Here is an 18,149-nt window from a genome sequence, read left to right on the forward strand (position 1 = left end):
TCACGTCATCACTTAACCATCGGATAGCATGTGAAATAGATGACACTTTCAACAGTTATGTCCAGATTAAGGGGGACTACAGAAGTGTGTATACTAAAAAAAAAGAGAGAGAAAGAAATTTAAATAAATACAGCATATTTGTGCTTCACAGTCAATTCAATTTTATTGATATACCGCCAGATCACAAGAACAACCTCCTCAAGGTGCTTTATACTGTAAGGTAAGAACCCTACAATAACACATAGAAAACCCCAACAATTAGCACTTGGCGACAGTGGGAAGGAAAAGCTCTCCTTTTACAGGAAGAAACCTCCAGCAGAACCAAGTTCACGGAGGGGCAGCCACTTGAACTGACCCTGTGTGTGTGTGTGAATGACTGGAGGGAGACAGGACAAAGACAGGCTGTGGGAGAGAGACAGAAAGTATTAATATTTAATGATGCAGAGTAGTGTACAAATACAAGGAGAGCGAAAAAAGATGAGTGAAGAAGAAACACTCTGTGTATCATGGAAAGCCCCCAGAACCATAAACCTATTGCAGGGTAACAAAATCTCCCGAATCCAAACTGGGAGCTGGTTCCATAGAAGAGAGGCTTGAAAGCCAAAGACTCTGCCTCCCTTTCTACTTTCAAATGCCCAAGGAACCATGAGTAAGCCAGCATTCTGAGACTGAAGTGGTCTGTTGGGGTTATATGGCGATACGGAGTGGTTGATTCTCAAGCTTTAGCTTACATATTGTGTGTGTGTTTGAGTCAGATATAGCACATTTTTAACCCATTGCTCAGTACGAGTAACATGTCCATGTCATTCTCCCTTATAGTCACTGCACTTTGTCCCACATTTATTTGGTCCTACGTTTATTTGGATCTGGTCACATTAGTTGTCATGCATTGGGGGTACTGAAATACAGTAGGACGTGTTCTCCTGGAGTCTACCACTGGGATGTTAACAGTGGATTGGTTTCTAGGTCCTGTTGGCTGCCTGGGACCTCCATAGATCAGGTGTGCTCTGGATTCTCAGTGGGCTTGTTTTGTTGGGGAAAGTAGCTTAATACCTTTGTTGAGCAGTTTTTGTGGTCTGGTTTTCATCCACTTGTAGAGGCTGCTGTTACTGGGGAGTGTAACTGCGATGGGATGCATGACTGGTCTGCAACAATGTCCAGGTGGGTTGGTAAGTGTCAAAACACCACCCAGTGCCAGCACCCAAAGTATCCCAGATGAACACTGCATTGTAACAGGCAATCAGTGTTAGTTACCCTGTAGTTATGTAGTTAATGAGGTGGCTCATCGATGTACAGTACATCTAGGCGTCTCTAGTTGTCTGTGAGGAAAACGGGGTTTAAAAAAAAGAGAAAAAAAGGGAAAAACGGCAGGGTACTTTTTAATCCTTTAACACATCAGCTGACATACACAGTTCCTTGTAACGCTTTCACTTCACCCGGAATATACTGACAATTCGCGCTGAAATGAAACAGATTTTCAGGACTTTAATTTGAGCTGTTGTGTTATTTAAGTATTTATTCATAGGAAAATAATTTATTTAAAAATTTGCTCGAGTATTTTCTATTATTAAAATTATTGTTGTTGTTGCTGCCGCTGGTGTTCATATTGTTAAAAACCTGTGGATCACAGAGTTATCGGCCCATTTGTATTCTTTGCCAAGTTTTCCACCAATTTCAGCACGCGCCAGCAGGAGTCTCCCGTTCCCATAGTAACAAGACTAGGATCCGTCCGTAGACAAAGTTAGCCAGTCTTTGCCGACTTCTTTCTTTGGTGCGACCAACATTAAGCCCTGTTAGTTACTCTGCACGGCCGTACGTCCGCTTTGCTTCACCTAATAAGTAAATAAGAAGTCAGCGCGACGCCTTATATGAAAGTAGCGACAGTAAGAAGGCTGGAGAGAAGCTGCATGGAGCTCGTTGTATAGCTTAGCCAAGCCTTCTCTATCAGAGACTCTGTTGTGTTCTTGTGTCCGGAAGTTCTGCTGGGAAAAAAGTAAGAAAGGCATGAAAAAGAGTAGCTGGAGGAAATTTCTGAGAAATTTGCTCGGAGCACACTGAAACACCGTTTGGTGTCTCGCCGAGGAGGCAGAGAAGGCGTCGTGCTGTTGTTCTCTCGTAATTAGCGGCGTGTATTAATCTAGCGATGGGTCTGCCGACGCTGGAGTTCAGTGATTCTTTCCTGGACAGCCCGGATTTCAGAGAGCGGCTGCAGTGCCATGAAATAGAGTTGGAGCGAACCAACAGGTTCATAAAAGACCTCATCAAAGATGGAAACATGCTCATATCTGCCCTTAAAAGTAAGTACGCGCTGATTAATAGCTGATTCTTGGGAGCGAATGTGCAGTTTGCAGTGATTTATGCAACCTGATCCAAAGGGAAGTCCTCTGGGTATCATTCCAAACAGAACCACTGTAGGGACTTGAACCTTGAGTGTCTCATTTTTCATTTGTGTGTGTAGTATGAGCAGGACAGTTTGGAAGGTAGTTACAGTGTTATGCACAGTGTAGGTCTGTGATATACACAGCAGCTATTGCGCGAGTTAATAATTAATAATATTTGTTCACCTTAATTTGTTGATGTAGGTCACCTTTACAATATTGTAGTCTGCTGTTACATACAGGTTTTAACTAGCAGAAAGCAGCAAACAGCTGACAACTGCCTTGAGGGCCCAAAACAGCAGGACCACCGCCTAACCTCCACCCACCAAGCTACTATTGGGTGTTACCTGATTTCGGCTAGATTACTGAAAATATATAAAAAGACCATGTCCACATTAACTATATCAGTGATGTTTTTGATTTTTTTTTCTATAAACAGTGGGTATTTTTTTTTAAAGTGGCAGAAGAATGTTAATTTAGCTTGTTTTGCTTGGGTATTAGTACTAAACCTAAAGGCACTAAACTCTCAATTTCTTTAAAACAGAGGAAAACTGGAAATATTCACATTTTTGCACATATGAATCTTTATTATTATCACATTTGGGGTTTTTCCTGAATACAATTTTTTTTAAACGCCAGCCCCAGAATACCTTGTATTTATTAAATGGTTGGAAATAACTGGAACACGCAAATGCTATGCAAAGAAAGTCTTAAAGAAGGTTGCTCAGTCTCATGGCATTCACCATCAAATAACCTTACATAGTACAGGTCAGCCCCCAAAGATCGTGTTAATGACTGTGTGTTTATTAATTTTGACACCTTCATTTGACAGTATAAAGGCACATGGCTGGGTTACTGACTGGGTGCCATATTCTTGTCCTGATGACAGCTTTCAAACAGCATATACCTCCTTGTTGTTTGTAGTGTTTGATTAAGGTGGGGGGGTGGGGTTTTTGGCTCACCTGTTGGCTGAGGTCATCACCTGCCGCTGCCAGCTGTATACACACAAGGTCAAAACAAGGCAGAGGTTTGTCAGAAAACCTTACCTACTTCCGAACTGGATGAAGAAGAACATGAAGTCTAAAGAGGCTGAAGCTTCAATTTTATTGTTTGATCACCACATTTCAGCTTGCAGCTTTCACCAGGGTGAAGCAATAATACCACAAGTGTTGCTGGAGTTTTAACCTCTGTTAAAAGAAGCATGACCAGACTTCAAAAACAGTAAATATAGGACAAGAAGTATGCTTGTGAGGGACAATGTGGGACATATTACCAATGCTGAGAGTAAATCAGTGAAAGAGAGATATATTTTATTTGAATGTTTTCCAAATCTCTTGCTAAGTAAATATGTGTACTTTTTCGCATTAGATGTCTTACTCTCATGCATCCTCTCTCTCTTAAAAAAAAAAATCCCAGCAGCCTTTAAAACTGTTGTTAACTGTTCAGAGGATGATTTCTCTGATAATAATCTAGGTTTTAGTTCATCCATGAAATGGCACATCTCATTTTGAGCTGAAAAAAAAAACCTCTTGAGAATCACCTACCACTAGTTTTACACAGTTATTAAGGGTTTTCGAGTCTTTATTGTAGTTGTATATTTTATTGTGTTTATACTTCACAAAAGTCTCCAATGTTTGTGTTATTGTGGTGATTTCCACATGTTAACTTCAGGAGAACCTTGATGAAATGATGTCTTTTGGTGCAGCCTCTAAGTAAAAAGCCATACTTTGGAAAAAGTGTGTGCCTAACAGTGTTGAATTGTAAGATTGAGGGAACACGAGGGGGTCACCTTAAACACACAAGGTGTTTGACTGCTCTGTGACCACACAGATGTGAAATAACCTGAAAACCAGTCAAAAGCAAGTTATTTGACACCAAACAAACCCTCATCACAATAAGCACATTAAGCACATTTTTCTGCACGAATGCAGTCTAGGACATAAACAGTCCTGGACACCAAATCGAGTGCAGAATGAAGTGGTTGTTTTGTTGTTTTCATACATTCAACCTGAACAAAGTTTTTGCAGTAATCTGGTGTACACTGATAGAAATATAAATGACAGTTTAATGGTTTTATTACCAGTTTGCAGTGGAGTGGTATGATTAAGATGTTTTCTCAGCGGCTGCCCTGCACAACAATCTCAGGGTGTGTTAATGACAGAATGCAGCCAAGTATTTTGTGTGCCTTAGAGAATAAACTGTGGTATTAAACTCTATTATTGGAGTGTTGTTTGGACACGTAAACACACAGGAGATTGTTGCAGGGTGTGGCACTTCATTTACATCACACTTGAAGAGACTTGTAGGAAAATATATTAATGGTTTATTACAGGATGGAATAAGTGATTTTTCCCTGCAACCTGTAGAACAAAGGGAGCATTTCAGGTGGCCGCTGATGGCAACTTGTGCAAAAAGCTAAACAGGCTAAGTTAAAGATGTTACCCGTAATCCAGCTGTTAACAATGCTTTAGTTGACGTAATGAACTTCTACCTGTCTTCCTCAGGTCTTTCTCTTGCTGTACAGCGATTCTCACAGTCTCTGCAGGAGTTTCAGTTTGAATGCATTGGAGATGCAGAGACTGATGATGAGGTCAATATAGGTGAGACAGAAATGCCACTTTTTACACAAGCTTGCACAATATTTAAGATATGCAAAGCCTTTTACAGCAGTGGGATGTGTTATTTATTTTGCAGCCCAGTCTTTAAAGGAGTTCTCTCAGCTCTTAAGCACCATGGAAGAGGAGAGAAAACGTCTGGTAAGAAAATGTGTGATTGTATTTGAGTGTGGGTGCGTAGAAATACAGACTTGGTAGCAGTTTGATACATTGATAACTAACTGTAGGATGTTTGTTCTTGTAGATATTTATACCTGTCATCTTTCTCTGGCTGACTATGCTCATCTCTTAAAAAAATTAACCAAACTGCTATCACCAAAGTCTAAACCAACCAGAAATGTGTTCGCACTCTATGTCTCCTGTTGAGCAGCAGAAAGCAGCAAGTGCATCCCATCTTTAAGCACCTGTAATTTTTTTTTTAATAGTAAGAATTTGAAAATACTGTGGCAGCATGAAAGGGAAAAAATACCACTTGAATCTGAGGCTTCCTTCAGGTCTGCAGAACTTTATCACGAGAGAACTGAAACTAGCCTGTTTTGGTTCCCTCTCAGTTCTTTCTCAGTGTCATTTTGGCCGAGCTGAAACCATCTCACTGTACATTACCTTACTAACTACTATACACTGACCAAAAAAGGAGTAAATATTAAAAATAGGATCACCAGGAGGCTAGAAAGCAATTTCAAATGAATGCTAATGATCAACCCAATATGTGACTGTAAATGTGTTCACAACTTTTTCACCAGCCCAAGTGGACAAAAAAAAAACATGTTTATTCACCATTACTGATTAAGATTTAAGTCATTAGTTACTAGGGCTGCTCGATTATGGCAAAAATGATAATCACGATTATTTTCACTGAAATTGAGATCTCGATTATTTGACGATATTTATTTAACCCTTTAAGACCTACCATAGAACTAAGTCCGCCAGAGCTTATATTATTTTTTTACATGTTGTAGTGCCATTTGTGGGAGCATTTCAAGTTGCTATACAACTGATATGGCCCATATTTTAATAATATGTATGCATTAAGTCCATAGTAACTACATTAATTGCAAAAAAGTGCAATAAACTACAAAAAAATTGAAAATAGTTTTTGTTTTGTTTTTTACATATATTTCTACTTGGAGAAATTTAAGAGGTTTATCCCTTAAAACTTTAAATACAAAAAAGTTGCAAAAAATAGTTTACAACAACAGGAAATTTATTTTGAGTGTCTTCATAGTTTTATTTTTGAGATACACCAATTTTTATATACACTGCAGAAAAAACAAAAAAACAATCCTATGATGCAAATTTGCAAAGAAAACAGCAGGTGCATCAAAATAAACTATTTCCAGCAGTGCAATTTGAGTTCTAAGCATCTCAGAAACTATTCAGAAAAGTCAAACATGACCAGTATAGGTTTTTAAGGCCTACAAGTAAAAAACTACATTTCCGCGAAAATGACGTCACTTCCAGTTTCGGCCAGGAAATGGCGGACATGCGATAGTTCGCGCTGATGTCTGTTTCACTGTGGGAAGTGTTACTAACAGCTGATCGGATCGGCAAAGCGTGTTTCTGGAATATTATGTTTTTGTTCCTGCAAGCGCTTTTTATGCAATTTTTGCAAAGCTATATGTGGAAGGAAACCGTGACCGAGGACAAGCTGATGGCATAAGATGTAAGTACAACTCCTCCGGTTTCATATACAAAACAAATTATTGCGCTAGCTTACACGGTTCAGGTTCTACAGGGATTTAAAAATCGTTACACAAAACGGAGCGTGCTGCTCTGACCGGATTTAAAGGGTTAACAATGACTTTAAAAAATAATATAAAATAGTGTGCAACACCACTGAAGTTTTTTTTAACCTCTCTTTTCAACCAACGGCAGTCACTCTCCTCTCCAAATAACTTCTGCTTAGCTTTCCGAGCTTCCCTCGGGTCCTCTTAATCAGCGGTCTCCAACCTTTTTTGCGCCACGGACCAGTTTATGCCCGACAATACTTTTTACGGACCGGCCTTTAAGGTGTCGCGGATAAATGAGGGAGGGGCTAATAATCGGCTCAGTCATTTTTAATGATCGTTGAAAGCCCAGATCGTAATCGTGATTAAAATTCGATTAATTGAGCAGCCCTATTAGTTACTATGTACAGGATTTCTGTTTAAAAGCTGAACTCATTCTTAGCCACTGTCACTTCCTCGAGCTCCTACTTCAGTCCAGTTCCCACAAGTCTGATTCACACCTTCTTTTTTTTTAGTGAATACGTTTTACCGACAGCACTTTGTGCACCATGGCAATTTGGGAAATGTCTTTGACTCAGAGAACCTCCATCAGTCAGAGGTCTTTGTTTCAGGGTGACTCGAGTCTGGCACAGTCTGTGTGAAGGCAAACCTGTGCGCATGTGCAATGTATGTGCATAGTATGCAACCTCATGTGTGTGTCTTTGTGGTTGTGAGCACGGTCTGGTTACAGAGGCACCATGTGGAACCTATTCTGCCAATTCCCCTGTGAGCGTGAGCACAGCCCCAGTGCCTGGGAAAGTCCATATAAGGGTCCTGTGTGTGTGTGTTTGACTGCCCATTTCTCTTTGTGAGTGTGTATGTGTGTGCACGCATTTCGATTGCATGCTTTTCCACTTAATGTGGCACTACTCCAACCCTTCTAACAACATCATTATTATCATTATTATGTTTAAGGGAAATTCCAGCAAATGAGTTCCTCTGAAATACCTACCCGTCCAACCTAAAAAGACCATTATTGTGACCTGACAATGGACTTCAGTCTCTTAGATTTCACTTTCATCCAGCTGAATGTAATAAGAAACCAGATCTCTTTTGGGGTATTAGGGCAGCACGAAAGTCAAAGTGAAAGTGGAGTCATGATGTGGGAGTGGGGGTATATTTATAGTCTGATGCTTAAATCAACTGAGACAGAACAAAGTAAGATTTGACCGACATTTGCAATATATAGACTCCTGACTAAAGAGGGCAGAGACCTAATGTAAACACCAGAGTCCTCAGTTCTGATAACCCCTCTGTACCACAGCCTCTCACTCACAAGTTTCTCATACATACTGCAGCAACTCAACCAGCAGAAATGTTACAGCAGTTTTACTGTAATTTTTCTGATGAAACAGGCCAGTGTTGGCCAATATTTTGTGAAATACTTTGCATCAGAGCTCTTTGGTTTGCAGTATTTCAATGACTACTGGCAAAAAAACAGTTTTATGTCTAGTGTTTTTAAATAGAGTGATGTGCAAAAGTCTTGAGCCACCCCTCATGTCTTTATCTTTTTCTAGGACAACAGGAATACATTGTATAAAGCAAAAAAAAAAAAAAGGGCATTTCTGACAAACCTTATAGTCAAAATTGGATATCACCACCGAGCAACTTTATTCTTCAACAAGACCTGAACTCTCTTTGGCAAGCTTTCTTTCTTCAAGTAGTCTTCAGGAACAATTCTACAGGCTTCTCGAAGGACAATCAGATTTTTTCTTTTTATCCTTTGGATGTTGGCTGCCTTTTGTTCCATTCTAATCTCACACTGTTGTTGTTGATGTTGAAGTCCAGGTTCAACATTATTGTGGGGAGGCCAATCCATGACTAATAGTGTTTCATTGTGTGTTTTCTATCCAGGTATGCAGTTTGTTTGGGATAATTGTCATTTTGCAAATGGTCAGATACAAAGACTGGATAGCAAATGTGTGAAAAAGGAGCCGATGTCAAAAGAAAAGCTTTAAAAGACCTTCAGAAAGTCTGGCTTTGGCACAATATAAAGGAATGTGAGATGGCTTGAGGCTTTGGCAGAGTACTGTATGTGCCAAGCATGACGAAATCATAACTAAATGTTTGTGCTGGGTGTTACTGTGATGTTTGAACAGCTCTTCAAGGTGATGAAGCTTAAGCTTTGTTTTTTTTTTGTTATGTCAGCAGCAGGTAAAGTGTAGGCATTAAAAGGTGTTTGATTATTCAGATCATTTGCTTTGCTCAAATATACATACCTTGCTACCTCTGTTCTCAATAATTTCCATTTAAATAGTTTACAATTGACAAGGTAAATAGAGTAAATCTCAACCAGAAATTTGCTTTTATACAACAATTTGGTGAAGTTTTCGATAGATTGTCTTGTTAGCATATTGATTTGAAATATTTTGAATTAAATTTTCCTGTTTTAAGGTAAAACTCTCAGAATAATAAAAGGCAAGCCTCTGCTGACCAGTTGATAAAAGCTATTTTGAGTGAGACGCTAAAGCCCTCATGGGAGCTGTTGCTTTATTTATGTTGCTTGTCTCGATATTTACTCGATATGACACACTGAGCTGACTGCATTTTCTGTTTTCATCTCTTAGATCCAAAATGCTGATGATGTTTTGATCTCACCACTCGAGAAGTTTCGGAAGGAACAGATTGGAGCTGTAAAGGTATACCTCCTCTTCTTATAGTCGAAGGGTCACTGCTGAGTAGATTATGAACATGGATGTTGCTTTCATTTGGTATGCAGCACTCTGGGTGGTGATCAGACAGATCACTCTGCTTCTTTCTGGTCCCGCTCGGGTTGTTAGTCAGCGATCAGAGAATCCAATTTGTCGAGATAAATGATGGATCACAGTCCAGTGTCAGCAACAAGGTCATGGGAACGGACGCTGGGAGGGCAAGAAAAGGAGCACGTCACAGACAGAGGGATGGTTGAACTCAGACAGACAGTGTAAACAAAAAATGAGTTTGGTGTCTGGTTTCAGCAGCTGTCTCGAGTTGTATAATCCAGTTTTATCTATTTTTTGGTTTCCTCTTTTCTTTTTCAGTGAAAAATAAGGATGTAGATAGCAGCATCACGTGGTCGATTACTAGTCCTGAAAATGAAATCAAAGCTCACTTCTTTGTATTACTGGAAGTAACTCCTCAGCCTGAAATGTTGCAGGTGTTTGCGTGAGAAATGCCAGTAGTCACTTCTCAGAGAATAGAGATACACGTGTGGCATTGAGAGCTACAGCTGTTTTTGTAAAAGAGATGTTATCGTAACTATTTTTAGTGTGTCTCTTCCAAAAAATGTGCTACTGAAACTCACAGTTCCAGCAGGATAAACTCAAAACTTTAGTGACTGCCTAACTTTTATCTGTAGAATAAAACAAATTACATAAGAAGTTAGGACGATGTGAGAAATTGAAACAAAAAATGGAACGCAGTGATTTGCAAATATAACCAGTTAAAGCTGCTCAACAGCCCCATATTTTTTTATTTCATAATGTCCAAATGTTTTCAGCTGCTGAAAGGTCTGGACTGCAAGACTTTTCTACTGTGAAGCCATACTGGTTGAGTAGTTGGCATTGTCTTGCTGAAATATCCAAGGCCTTCACTGAAAAGACAATCTGGGAGCACAAGTTGCTGTAAAACCTTCAGCATTGACGGCCCCTTTTAAGATGTGTAAGCTGTTAATTTCACAGGCACTGACGCACCCCAGGAGATTCAAACTTTTGAGCTGAGCACTGATAACAAACCAGATAAAGGTGTGTCTCCGCTTTAGTCTGACCACAGAGCAGTTTTCTGCTTTGCCTCAGTCCATTTCAAATAAGCGTTAGCCCAGAGAAGATGGTGGTGTTTCTGGAATATGTTCATATATAGCTTCTACTTTGTATGATAAAGTTTTAGCCTGTGGTGTCAAGAGAAAAAGTTTAAATATAATTACAAAAGACTGATTTTTAAAAAAAGGAGATGTGGGGGCCCACCGTAACCCTTTGTGTACGGTTTGTCAGAAAGTCCTTAATCCATAGACAGGTGGAATATGGGACTCCTAGGGTTAACAGCTTGCACACCAGCTGTGAGGAAAGATGGTGTTAAAGGCAGAGCTAAAGTCAATAAAGAGGAGGCGTGTGTAGCTCCCCTGGTGCTCCAGGTGCGACAGGGTAGCATGGAGAGATGTAGATGATGAGATATTTTAAAGCCTCGATTATACACGGACCACTGGAGACCCAACGACTGAGTAATCATTCCAGTTATACTTCTTTAAACTGCACTGCCTACGCGCATATGTAGTTGGTGCATTGTAATTGAAATTCACAGACACCCAAGAAGATTCGCAGATGTGGAAAGTATAAAACCCACTTAAGTCTGAACAACACTTAAGTCTGGTGAAAAAGCGGCAAGAGACGAGAAATACGCTCAGTGGGGAAAAGGGTAAATGTGCATGATCATTTCAAATATCACAGTTTATGTGATTATATCCACATAAAAAATTATAAAAGTGGTTCAATGGTTTATGTTAAAATGTATGTATAGGTTGGCACAGAGCCAGATGCATCAGCAGAAACTTGAGGACGCGCTGCACGAAGCCCAGAAGCCACTGGCACGTCACCGTGACGATGAGGATCTTGACCGCATGTTGAGAGAACAGGAAAGAGAAGGCGATCCTATGGCTGCAATGCTCAGGCGTAAAAAGGACCGTGGCACAAAAACACAAGGTATTTAACATTATATATGTTTTATTTTATTTATGACTTTATTTTATTTCACCAGGTCAATCCTTGTAAGAAGCTTTTAAATAGCAGCAGTTTTGTTTTTGCTACTGTTTGTATTTTTATTTATTTGTATGTTTGTTTTGATTTTTTGTAGAGAAACCTCGATATAAAGGCCCTGCTCCACCTCCAAACCGGTTCAATATTCCACCGGGGTACCGCTGGGATGGAGTTGACAGGTAGAGTTTGTGCATCGGTGACAGAGGAAAACCGTTGAGGACAGAACTGTAGTTTAATATTGAATGTTTTTAATACACACATCAGTTTGTCATTTTGCACATTAATGGTAAAGAAATTGTGATCATTTTTTTCCACGTCTATATTAAATTTGCGCCTAATTGAATGGATTGTCTTTGGCCTTTTAGCTTGTCGTATCATAATTAATAGGGTTATTTTATTTGTGTCTTGCAGGTCAAATGGTTTTGAACAGAAACGCTACCAGAGGATGGCAGATAAAAAGGCTGTGCAGGAAGCGGCCTATAAATGGAGTGTGGAGGATATGTAAAGGCTTTCAGAAAATGATGAATCTGGAGCAGAGCTAAAGAGCACACCTGCTCAACCTTTATGTATAATTTTTATGCTGTTAGAACAACAAGACTAGATGCATCTACGCAGCAAAAGTTCTTTTTTAAATAAACTACATAGAAGAATTTGTTTCACCTTTCCAAACCCTTTTGATACTGTACCATGTGTATCAGATGGAACTGTACAGAAAAATGAAGTGAAGCATGTTCACAATTTTTGTAAGAAGTTATTCACCGTGGAGCAGAAGCTGTTGTGGTTTCAGTGTTTTATTAAAGAATGTTTTTGTAATGCATTGTCCCAAGAGTGTTCAGGCACCTGGATCTTGGATAGCATTTGACATTCAGTCTTTTTAGATAATTTTATACACTTACCACCCATTTTATTAGGCAACAGTAACTCAAATAACCGCTTGTTACAACCAACATATTTTGGTCCTGGACATAGAAATAGAGACATGTCCCTCATGACTCCAAAATGAAACGTAGTGCACAGCAACCAAATGCTGAAAGAGAGTGTCCACAGCTGACTGTCGATGGTATGGTATAGCTGTGAGGGTTTTGTGTACAAGATAAATGCACATTTGAGAGTTCTGTGGTGTAGCTAAAAAAGACTGACCTACAGAGATGTGAAAAAAGCGGCATTCAAATAAGCCATTCCTTGCCATATTAATCAGGGAGTACATACACTGACAGGATGCTGTGACTCTCACAGTGAGGGAATCAGGTTGGGCTCTAATATTTTTTCTAGCAATGTCCGATTCAGTCTAACATCTGTAAAAGTTTTAAGGCACTTTCCACCAGCACTGTCAAAAAGAATTATGGAAGAATGATTTGTAGAATCAAGGAATCGGTGTCCTGGTTGCACATGCTAGACCAATGGCTTAATAACACAACAATGCTATTGCCTTTAATCTGTCACTATCTATGCTATTGATTATGGTGTAATTATATAAAATTATTATTTTTTTTAAAAAAGTGACAGTATTGTGCAATGAATAAAAAGTTTTATTTATAAACTTTTTATTTTTATAAAAAGTATTATTTATTATTAATAATAATTAACCTTACTTCATACTTGCAAATTTGTCGACTGATGCTATAATTAATCTACGTTATCTATTTTTAATTTAAGTTTTAAGTTGGTCTAAGTATCTTAGCACAGCGGAACTCTAGTATCCTTAGTCGGGCGAGTAGGGGGACTTTAAAATGTGACACACTGGACCCCGTTTCATTACGGAATGTTTTTGTTGATGCACTTGGAAGAGTGAATAGATTCAGCGGTACTGGTGTGGTTTAACGCGTAATTGGCGACTAATGCAGAGAAATATTAGCCCTGAAAACTGTTTGTAAAGCCCGCCAGTCTCCTGTGCCATCGTTCTAGTTTAAAATGGCTGACTGGAGTCCGATAGCGAAGGTGTACGACCCGCTGAAAGCTGGTAGCATCGACGGCACAGACGTGGAACCCCATGATCGAGCGGTCTGGAGGGCCATGGGTGCCCGGTACAAGCCCAACAAAGGCGTCGTTGGAGACCCACTGCTCACGCTTTTTGTGTCCCGCTTGAACCCACAGACCACCGAAGATAAACTACACAAAGTGTTCTCTAAGTACGGAGGCATCCAGCGGCTCCGGCTGGTCCGGGACATTGTCACGGGTTTCTCCAAAGGATATGCCTTCATTGAGTACAAAGAGGAGCGATCTGTGGTCCGGGCCCGCCGGTGTTCCAGATCTACTGGCGTTTAGATCAACTGGCGTTGGTCGAACAGATGTGTGGCAGACTTGCGTTTCAGGAGCTGCTACCGACAAACCAGCAAAAAAACGCCAAATGTGTCACCTGTGACACTTGTGAGGTTATCTCAAACACACTCCGTCAGTCTTGATGCTGTTGAACAACAAAATGTTTAAAAATGTGGCGAGTTTACCTGGTGATATCCTCATGCGTGACGCGATCGCGAAAACAGCAAACAAGTAACACCACGCCGTTGTTGTTCACAGGACAGCAAGAGTAAACGATCGGGAGACTCTTGTCGTCGTTATCGTTCCCCTCGCACGGTTTATTTCTCCGAATTCAGCGTTTTTGCTTCACAACTACAGCGTGCAGTTTACTTTGTGCACTAACATGGACTCGAGTCAACCAGCGCCACCTCTGGCCAAGTGCCACAGCCTACAGCCAGATCAACCTGTGACACACATCTGCACCACGTTTGAATTCGTGTCATGCACATTTGTACCTTTCAATTGTGTCTGTTTGTGCGTCATGCAAATAAACCTTTGAAATGAATGAAATGATATCATGTATTTATTATCAGCCTACATTTGTACAAAATGCCAAATGACATACACATAAGAATCACCATCCTGATATCAATACTTATGCCCATACGAAAAATGTCGTGAACACACTAATATTTCACCAGTGTTGTAACATCACATGTCGTTAGCGTAGTCTGTCTGTGTCTTCCCTCTGCAAACAAACATGTTAGAGTTGGTTGTGATATACAGTCTGCATAAGTGTGGTCAATCTAATAAACATTTATAAGGAGATGGCAGTTACTGTGAATGTACAGCAGTTACACAGTGATTAGTAATAAACAGTCAGACAATGACCCTGACAATCTCATTCAATCTTGCAGATTGCACCTTCTGTGGAAAGTGATACCACACGGTGTGTGTGGACTTCCCCTGTGCAGAAGGCGACTACAAATGTTGTGGGTGCTAAATAAACAGAAACAAATGATCCCTGTTGTCTTTGCTTACTGATTGTTTTCAGTGTTGACAATCCACATTGCTGGCATTGCATCTTTCAACATGTTTGTGGGTAGATTTGGATGTACCAGGGGTAAGTGCAGCCACTCAGCCTCTACTCAATGTGATCATAGCAGCAGGTGCAGATGTGTCACAAGTTTATCTAGTAGTGGCCTATGGTCATGTGTTAGTGGTGGGAACAGTCATATCCACTCACTCTCACTGGCTGTTTATTACTAATCACTGTGTAACTGCTGTGAATTCACAGTAACTGCCGTCTCCTTACAAATCTTCATTAGATTAACCACACTTATACAGACTGTATATAACTCCAGCCATGTTGATGAATTGCCTATATTGGCTGGAAATATTCATTTTCAGGGAAAAGACACAGACAGACGATGCTTACAGGATGTGATGTGACAACACTAATGAAATATTGATGTGTCATATTTGTCCAAGGTGTATTTCATTGTTATGGAAAAAGAGAATATTAAAATCATGATGACCAATTGGAGCAGTGATTTCTATGACTTTGTGTATATAATTTGGAATTTTGTACAAATGTAGGCCAATAAGGAATATATGATATCATTTCATTCTTTCCAAAGGTTTATTTGCATGACGCACAAACAGACACAATTGAAAGGTACAAATGTGCATGACACGAATTCAAACGTGGTGCAGATGTGTGTCACAGGTTGATCTGGCTGTAGGCTGTGGCACTTGGCCAGAGGTGGCGCTGGTTGACTCGAGTCCATGTTAGTGCACAAAGTAAACTGCACGCTGTAGTTGTGAAGCAAAAACGCTGAATTCGGAGAAATAAACCGTGCGAGGGGGACGATAACGACGACAAGAGTCTCCCGATCGTTTACTCTTGCTGTCCCGTGAACAACATCGGCGTGGTGTTACTTGTTTGCTGTTTTCGCGATCGCGTCGCGCACGAGGATATCACCAGGTAAACTCGCCACATTTTTAAACATTTTGTTGTTCAACAGCATCAAGACTGACGGAGTGTGTTTGAGATAACCTCACAAGTGTCACAGATGACACATTTGGCTTTTTTTGCTGGTTTGTCGGTAGGAGCTACTGAAACGCAAGACTGCCACACATCTGTTCGACCAACGCCAGTTGATCTAAACGCCAGTAGATCTGGAACACCGGGACGCCAACAAGCTGGTGGTCGACCAGCATGAAGTGTTCGTGGATTTTGAGCAAGAGAGGACTCTTAAAGGATGGGTGCCGCGGCGGCTCGGCGGCGGGCTTGGAGGGAAAAAGGAATCCGGACAGCTGCGGTTCGGCGGCAGGGACAGGCCTTTCCGTAAACCCATCAATCTCGGGGTAGACCCGGTGCAGGAACGAGGTGGTGGTGGTAGTGGAGGGAGGGAGTGGGGCAGACCAAGCGGGAGAGCCAGAGAGGATCGGGACCGACACAGAACAGAAGAGTGGGGCAACAGAGGAAGGAGAGATGACCGGGACAGAGGCCGAGAGTGGGATGACCGCAGGCACGGAGACAGGAGCAGGCACCGGGACCGGAGATGAAGCATGTGGCTGCACTTCAGCACTTCAGCTTTCAAAGGAGGACAGTGAATGAGTGTGTGACTTGGATAACTGTTTGTGTGAAAGGTTACTTTTTTGTATGCTGATATTCTTCAGATTGTACTGTATGGTAATCAGGACTCTGCCTGTGGCTGTCATATTCAGTTCTTCTCAGGGAAGTCTCAGGAATGACAAAGTAGGGTTGTTGTGTTTTGTTGGGGTTTTTTTTTTTTTTTACAAGTCTTTATTCTAGCGAAAAAATTACAATACGGGTGGTGTCCAGCCAAATGAGACTTACATCCATCATGTCAAACATGAGCGCCAGCAGCCAGAATCACTGCTTAAGAGTCCAATTGGATTGCTTTGGGAAATCGGAACTGTATTTTTATACAGTTATCATAAATATTATTACCCCACATATACAATTCAAATTTTATTTCTTGCAATTTAAGTCCCAACAGACTTTTTTCCCCATTTACTACAGAATGTTGTTTATCATGTAGATAAACTGAGACAAACAAAACTGCATTTCTTTTTCTGATATTAAGATATTCCAGGGATTAAATGCATAGTTAAACTTCTTTTCACTGACAGAAAGGGAAGTTTCGCTGGTCCGGCCCACTCAAGGTCAAAGGCTATATGTGACTCGCAATGTAAAATGAGTTTGCAGTTTTGTTTTGTTTTTAAAAAAGCATAAGTTTAAGAGCACATTGTCAGCCCCATTTCTTTTTAAAAAATGTAAATCAGATTATATCATAAACAATAAAATTCGTCATTGTTTTGAAATCTAAGGTGTTACTGTTTGTCAAAGTGTTGCAACATGTTTAAGATTTCCCAAGTTGGGTAGTTTTCCAGTGTAGCCTCATGTGACCCCTGTTTTCAGAGTTGGTAATGATGTGTTGTGCAAGATTTATACTTGAGGGAAGAAAACTCAGTATTCAAACACATTTACTCCTTTTTCCATATACATGCAACTCAGGAATTTGAATCAAATGCTTACTCAGCTCTTACTCAGCCATCTGATCCTCGGTCCTGCCCAGTGAGGTCAATCAGCTTTCGGTTATGGGTCACTGGGTGGATTCTTAAACTGTGCACAAGTATTTCTGAAGTCATCAATATGAAAGATGACGGGAAATGAATCTCTTATTTCATTAAAAGGTAATTCTCTAATGTACCAGAAAAAAACAAGAGGCAGAACTGACTTTTATTTCCAAGTATGTTCTGAGTAGTAAGCTGTCAATTGTAGTGTTATTTATACGAAGAGACAATGAAGTTAGTGCAAACACATATACGTCAAACACACTGAAAACTGAGGCTTTTTTCCACTGGTTTGTGTTTATTACTGTATGATTATTGGGAATACATGCTGGGACAAGACAAATTTCAAGCATTTGTTAAATATGACTTTGACATTTAATATTAATCATGCATGTATGCAAACATGCAAGATGATTTCCACTGCCACTTAGAAGTCATGCTTAGCTGGTCTTTGCCTTCCACCGTACCCGACATTCACGATGGGCCAGCCTGGGTAAGTCTCTCTTTGGACCGTGCTGAAGTTGATCCTGTGAATCAGAAGAATCAGAGCACGCAGACACAGAGTAGCTGCTCCCTACATGAAGGACACTGTGATGATGATAAACCTGCTCTCACCTGAACGCAGGGTTGATGCCAATGTTGTCAGGCTGCGGGAAAGCAGGTGTCCGCCTCCTGTGGCAGGAGGATGGGGGAGGGAAGTCTTTCTGATACTGAGACTGCATCTGGGCTGTTTCCTGTTCGTTTTTTGCTGCTGCTGACATGTGATCACGGTTGCCTTCTTGCTCATTCCCTCTCACTTCTCTGTCCTCGCGTCTGTTT

The 18,149-nt window shown here is 40.5% G+C and overlaps 2 protein-coding genes across 4 annotated transcripts; both read left to right on the plus strand.

The window, feature by feature from the left end:
- The first annotated feature begins 1,688 nt into the window (after positions 1 to 1,688).
- On the plus strand, positions 1,689 to 12,299 carry LOC146660630 (rho GTPase-activating protein 42-like). 3 transcript variants are annotated; one of them, XM_085420599.1, is made up of 8 exons: positions 1,689 to 2,297; positions 4,883 to 4,978; positions 5,073 to 5,134; positions 9,327 to 9,398; positions 11,035 to 11,148; positions 11,251 to 11,432; positions 11,584 to 11,665; positions 11,898 to 12,299. In XM_085420599.1, the coding sequence occupies exons 1-5, from the start codon at positions 2,144 to 2,146 to the stop codon at positions 11,095 to 11,097; spliced, it is 447 nt and encodes a 148-aa protein (XP_085276725.1). In that variant the 5' UTR covers positions 1,689 to 2,143; the 3' UTR covers positions 11,098 to 11,148; positions 11,251 to 11,432; positions 11,584 to 11,665; positions 11,898 to 12,299. The 3 variants fall into 3 exon arrangements, with proteins under 3 accessions (XP_085276725.1, XP_085276724.1, XP_085276726.1); XM_085420598.1 differs by having other exon boundaries at positions 11,035 to 11,432; XM_085420600.1 differs by lacking the exon at positions 11,035 to 11,148.
- Positions 12,300 to 13,236: 937 nt separating this feature from the next.
- Positions 13,237 to 17,077, plus strand: LOC146660631 (U11/U12 small nuclear ribonucleoprotein 35 kDa protein-like). Its single transcript, XM_085420602.1, has 2 exons — positions 13,237 to 13,728; positions 15,904 to 17,077. Exons 1-2 carry the CDS (start codon positions 13,398 to 13,400, stop codon positions 16,293 to 16,295), a joined length of 723 nt encoding a protein of 240 aa, XP_085276728.1. The 5' UTR covers positions 13,237 to 13,397; the 3' UTR covers positions 16,296 to 17,077.
- Positions 17,078 to 18,149: the final 1,072 nt, after the last annotated feature.

The sequence above is a fragment of the Rhamphochromis longiceps genome, linkage group LG10, assembly GCF_057381845.1.
Source record: "Rhamphochromis longiceps isolate RC_006_pf linkage group LG10, R_longiceps_female_GT1.1, whole genome shotgun sequence".
In the NCBI taxonomy this organism is placed as follows: domain Eukaryota; kingdom Metazoa; phylum Chordata; class Actinopteri; order Cichliformes; family Cichlidae; genus Rhamphochromis; species Rhamphochromis longiceps.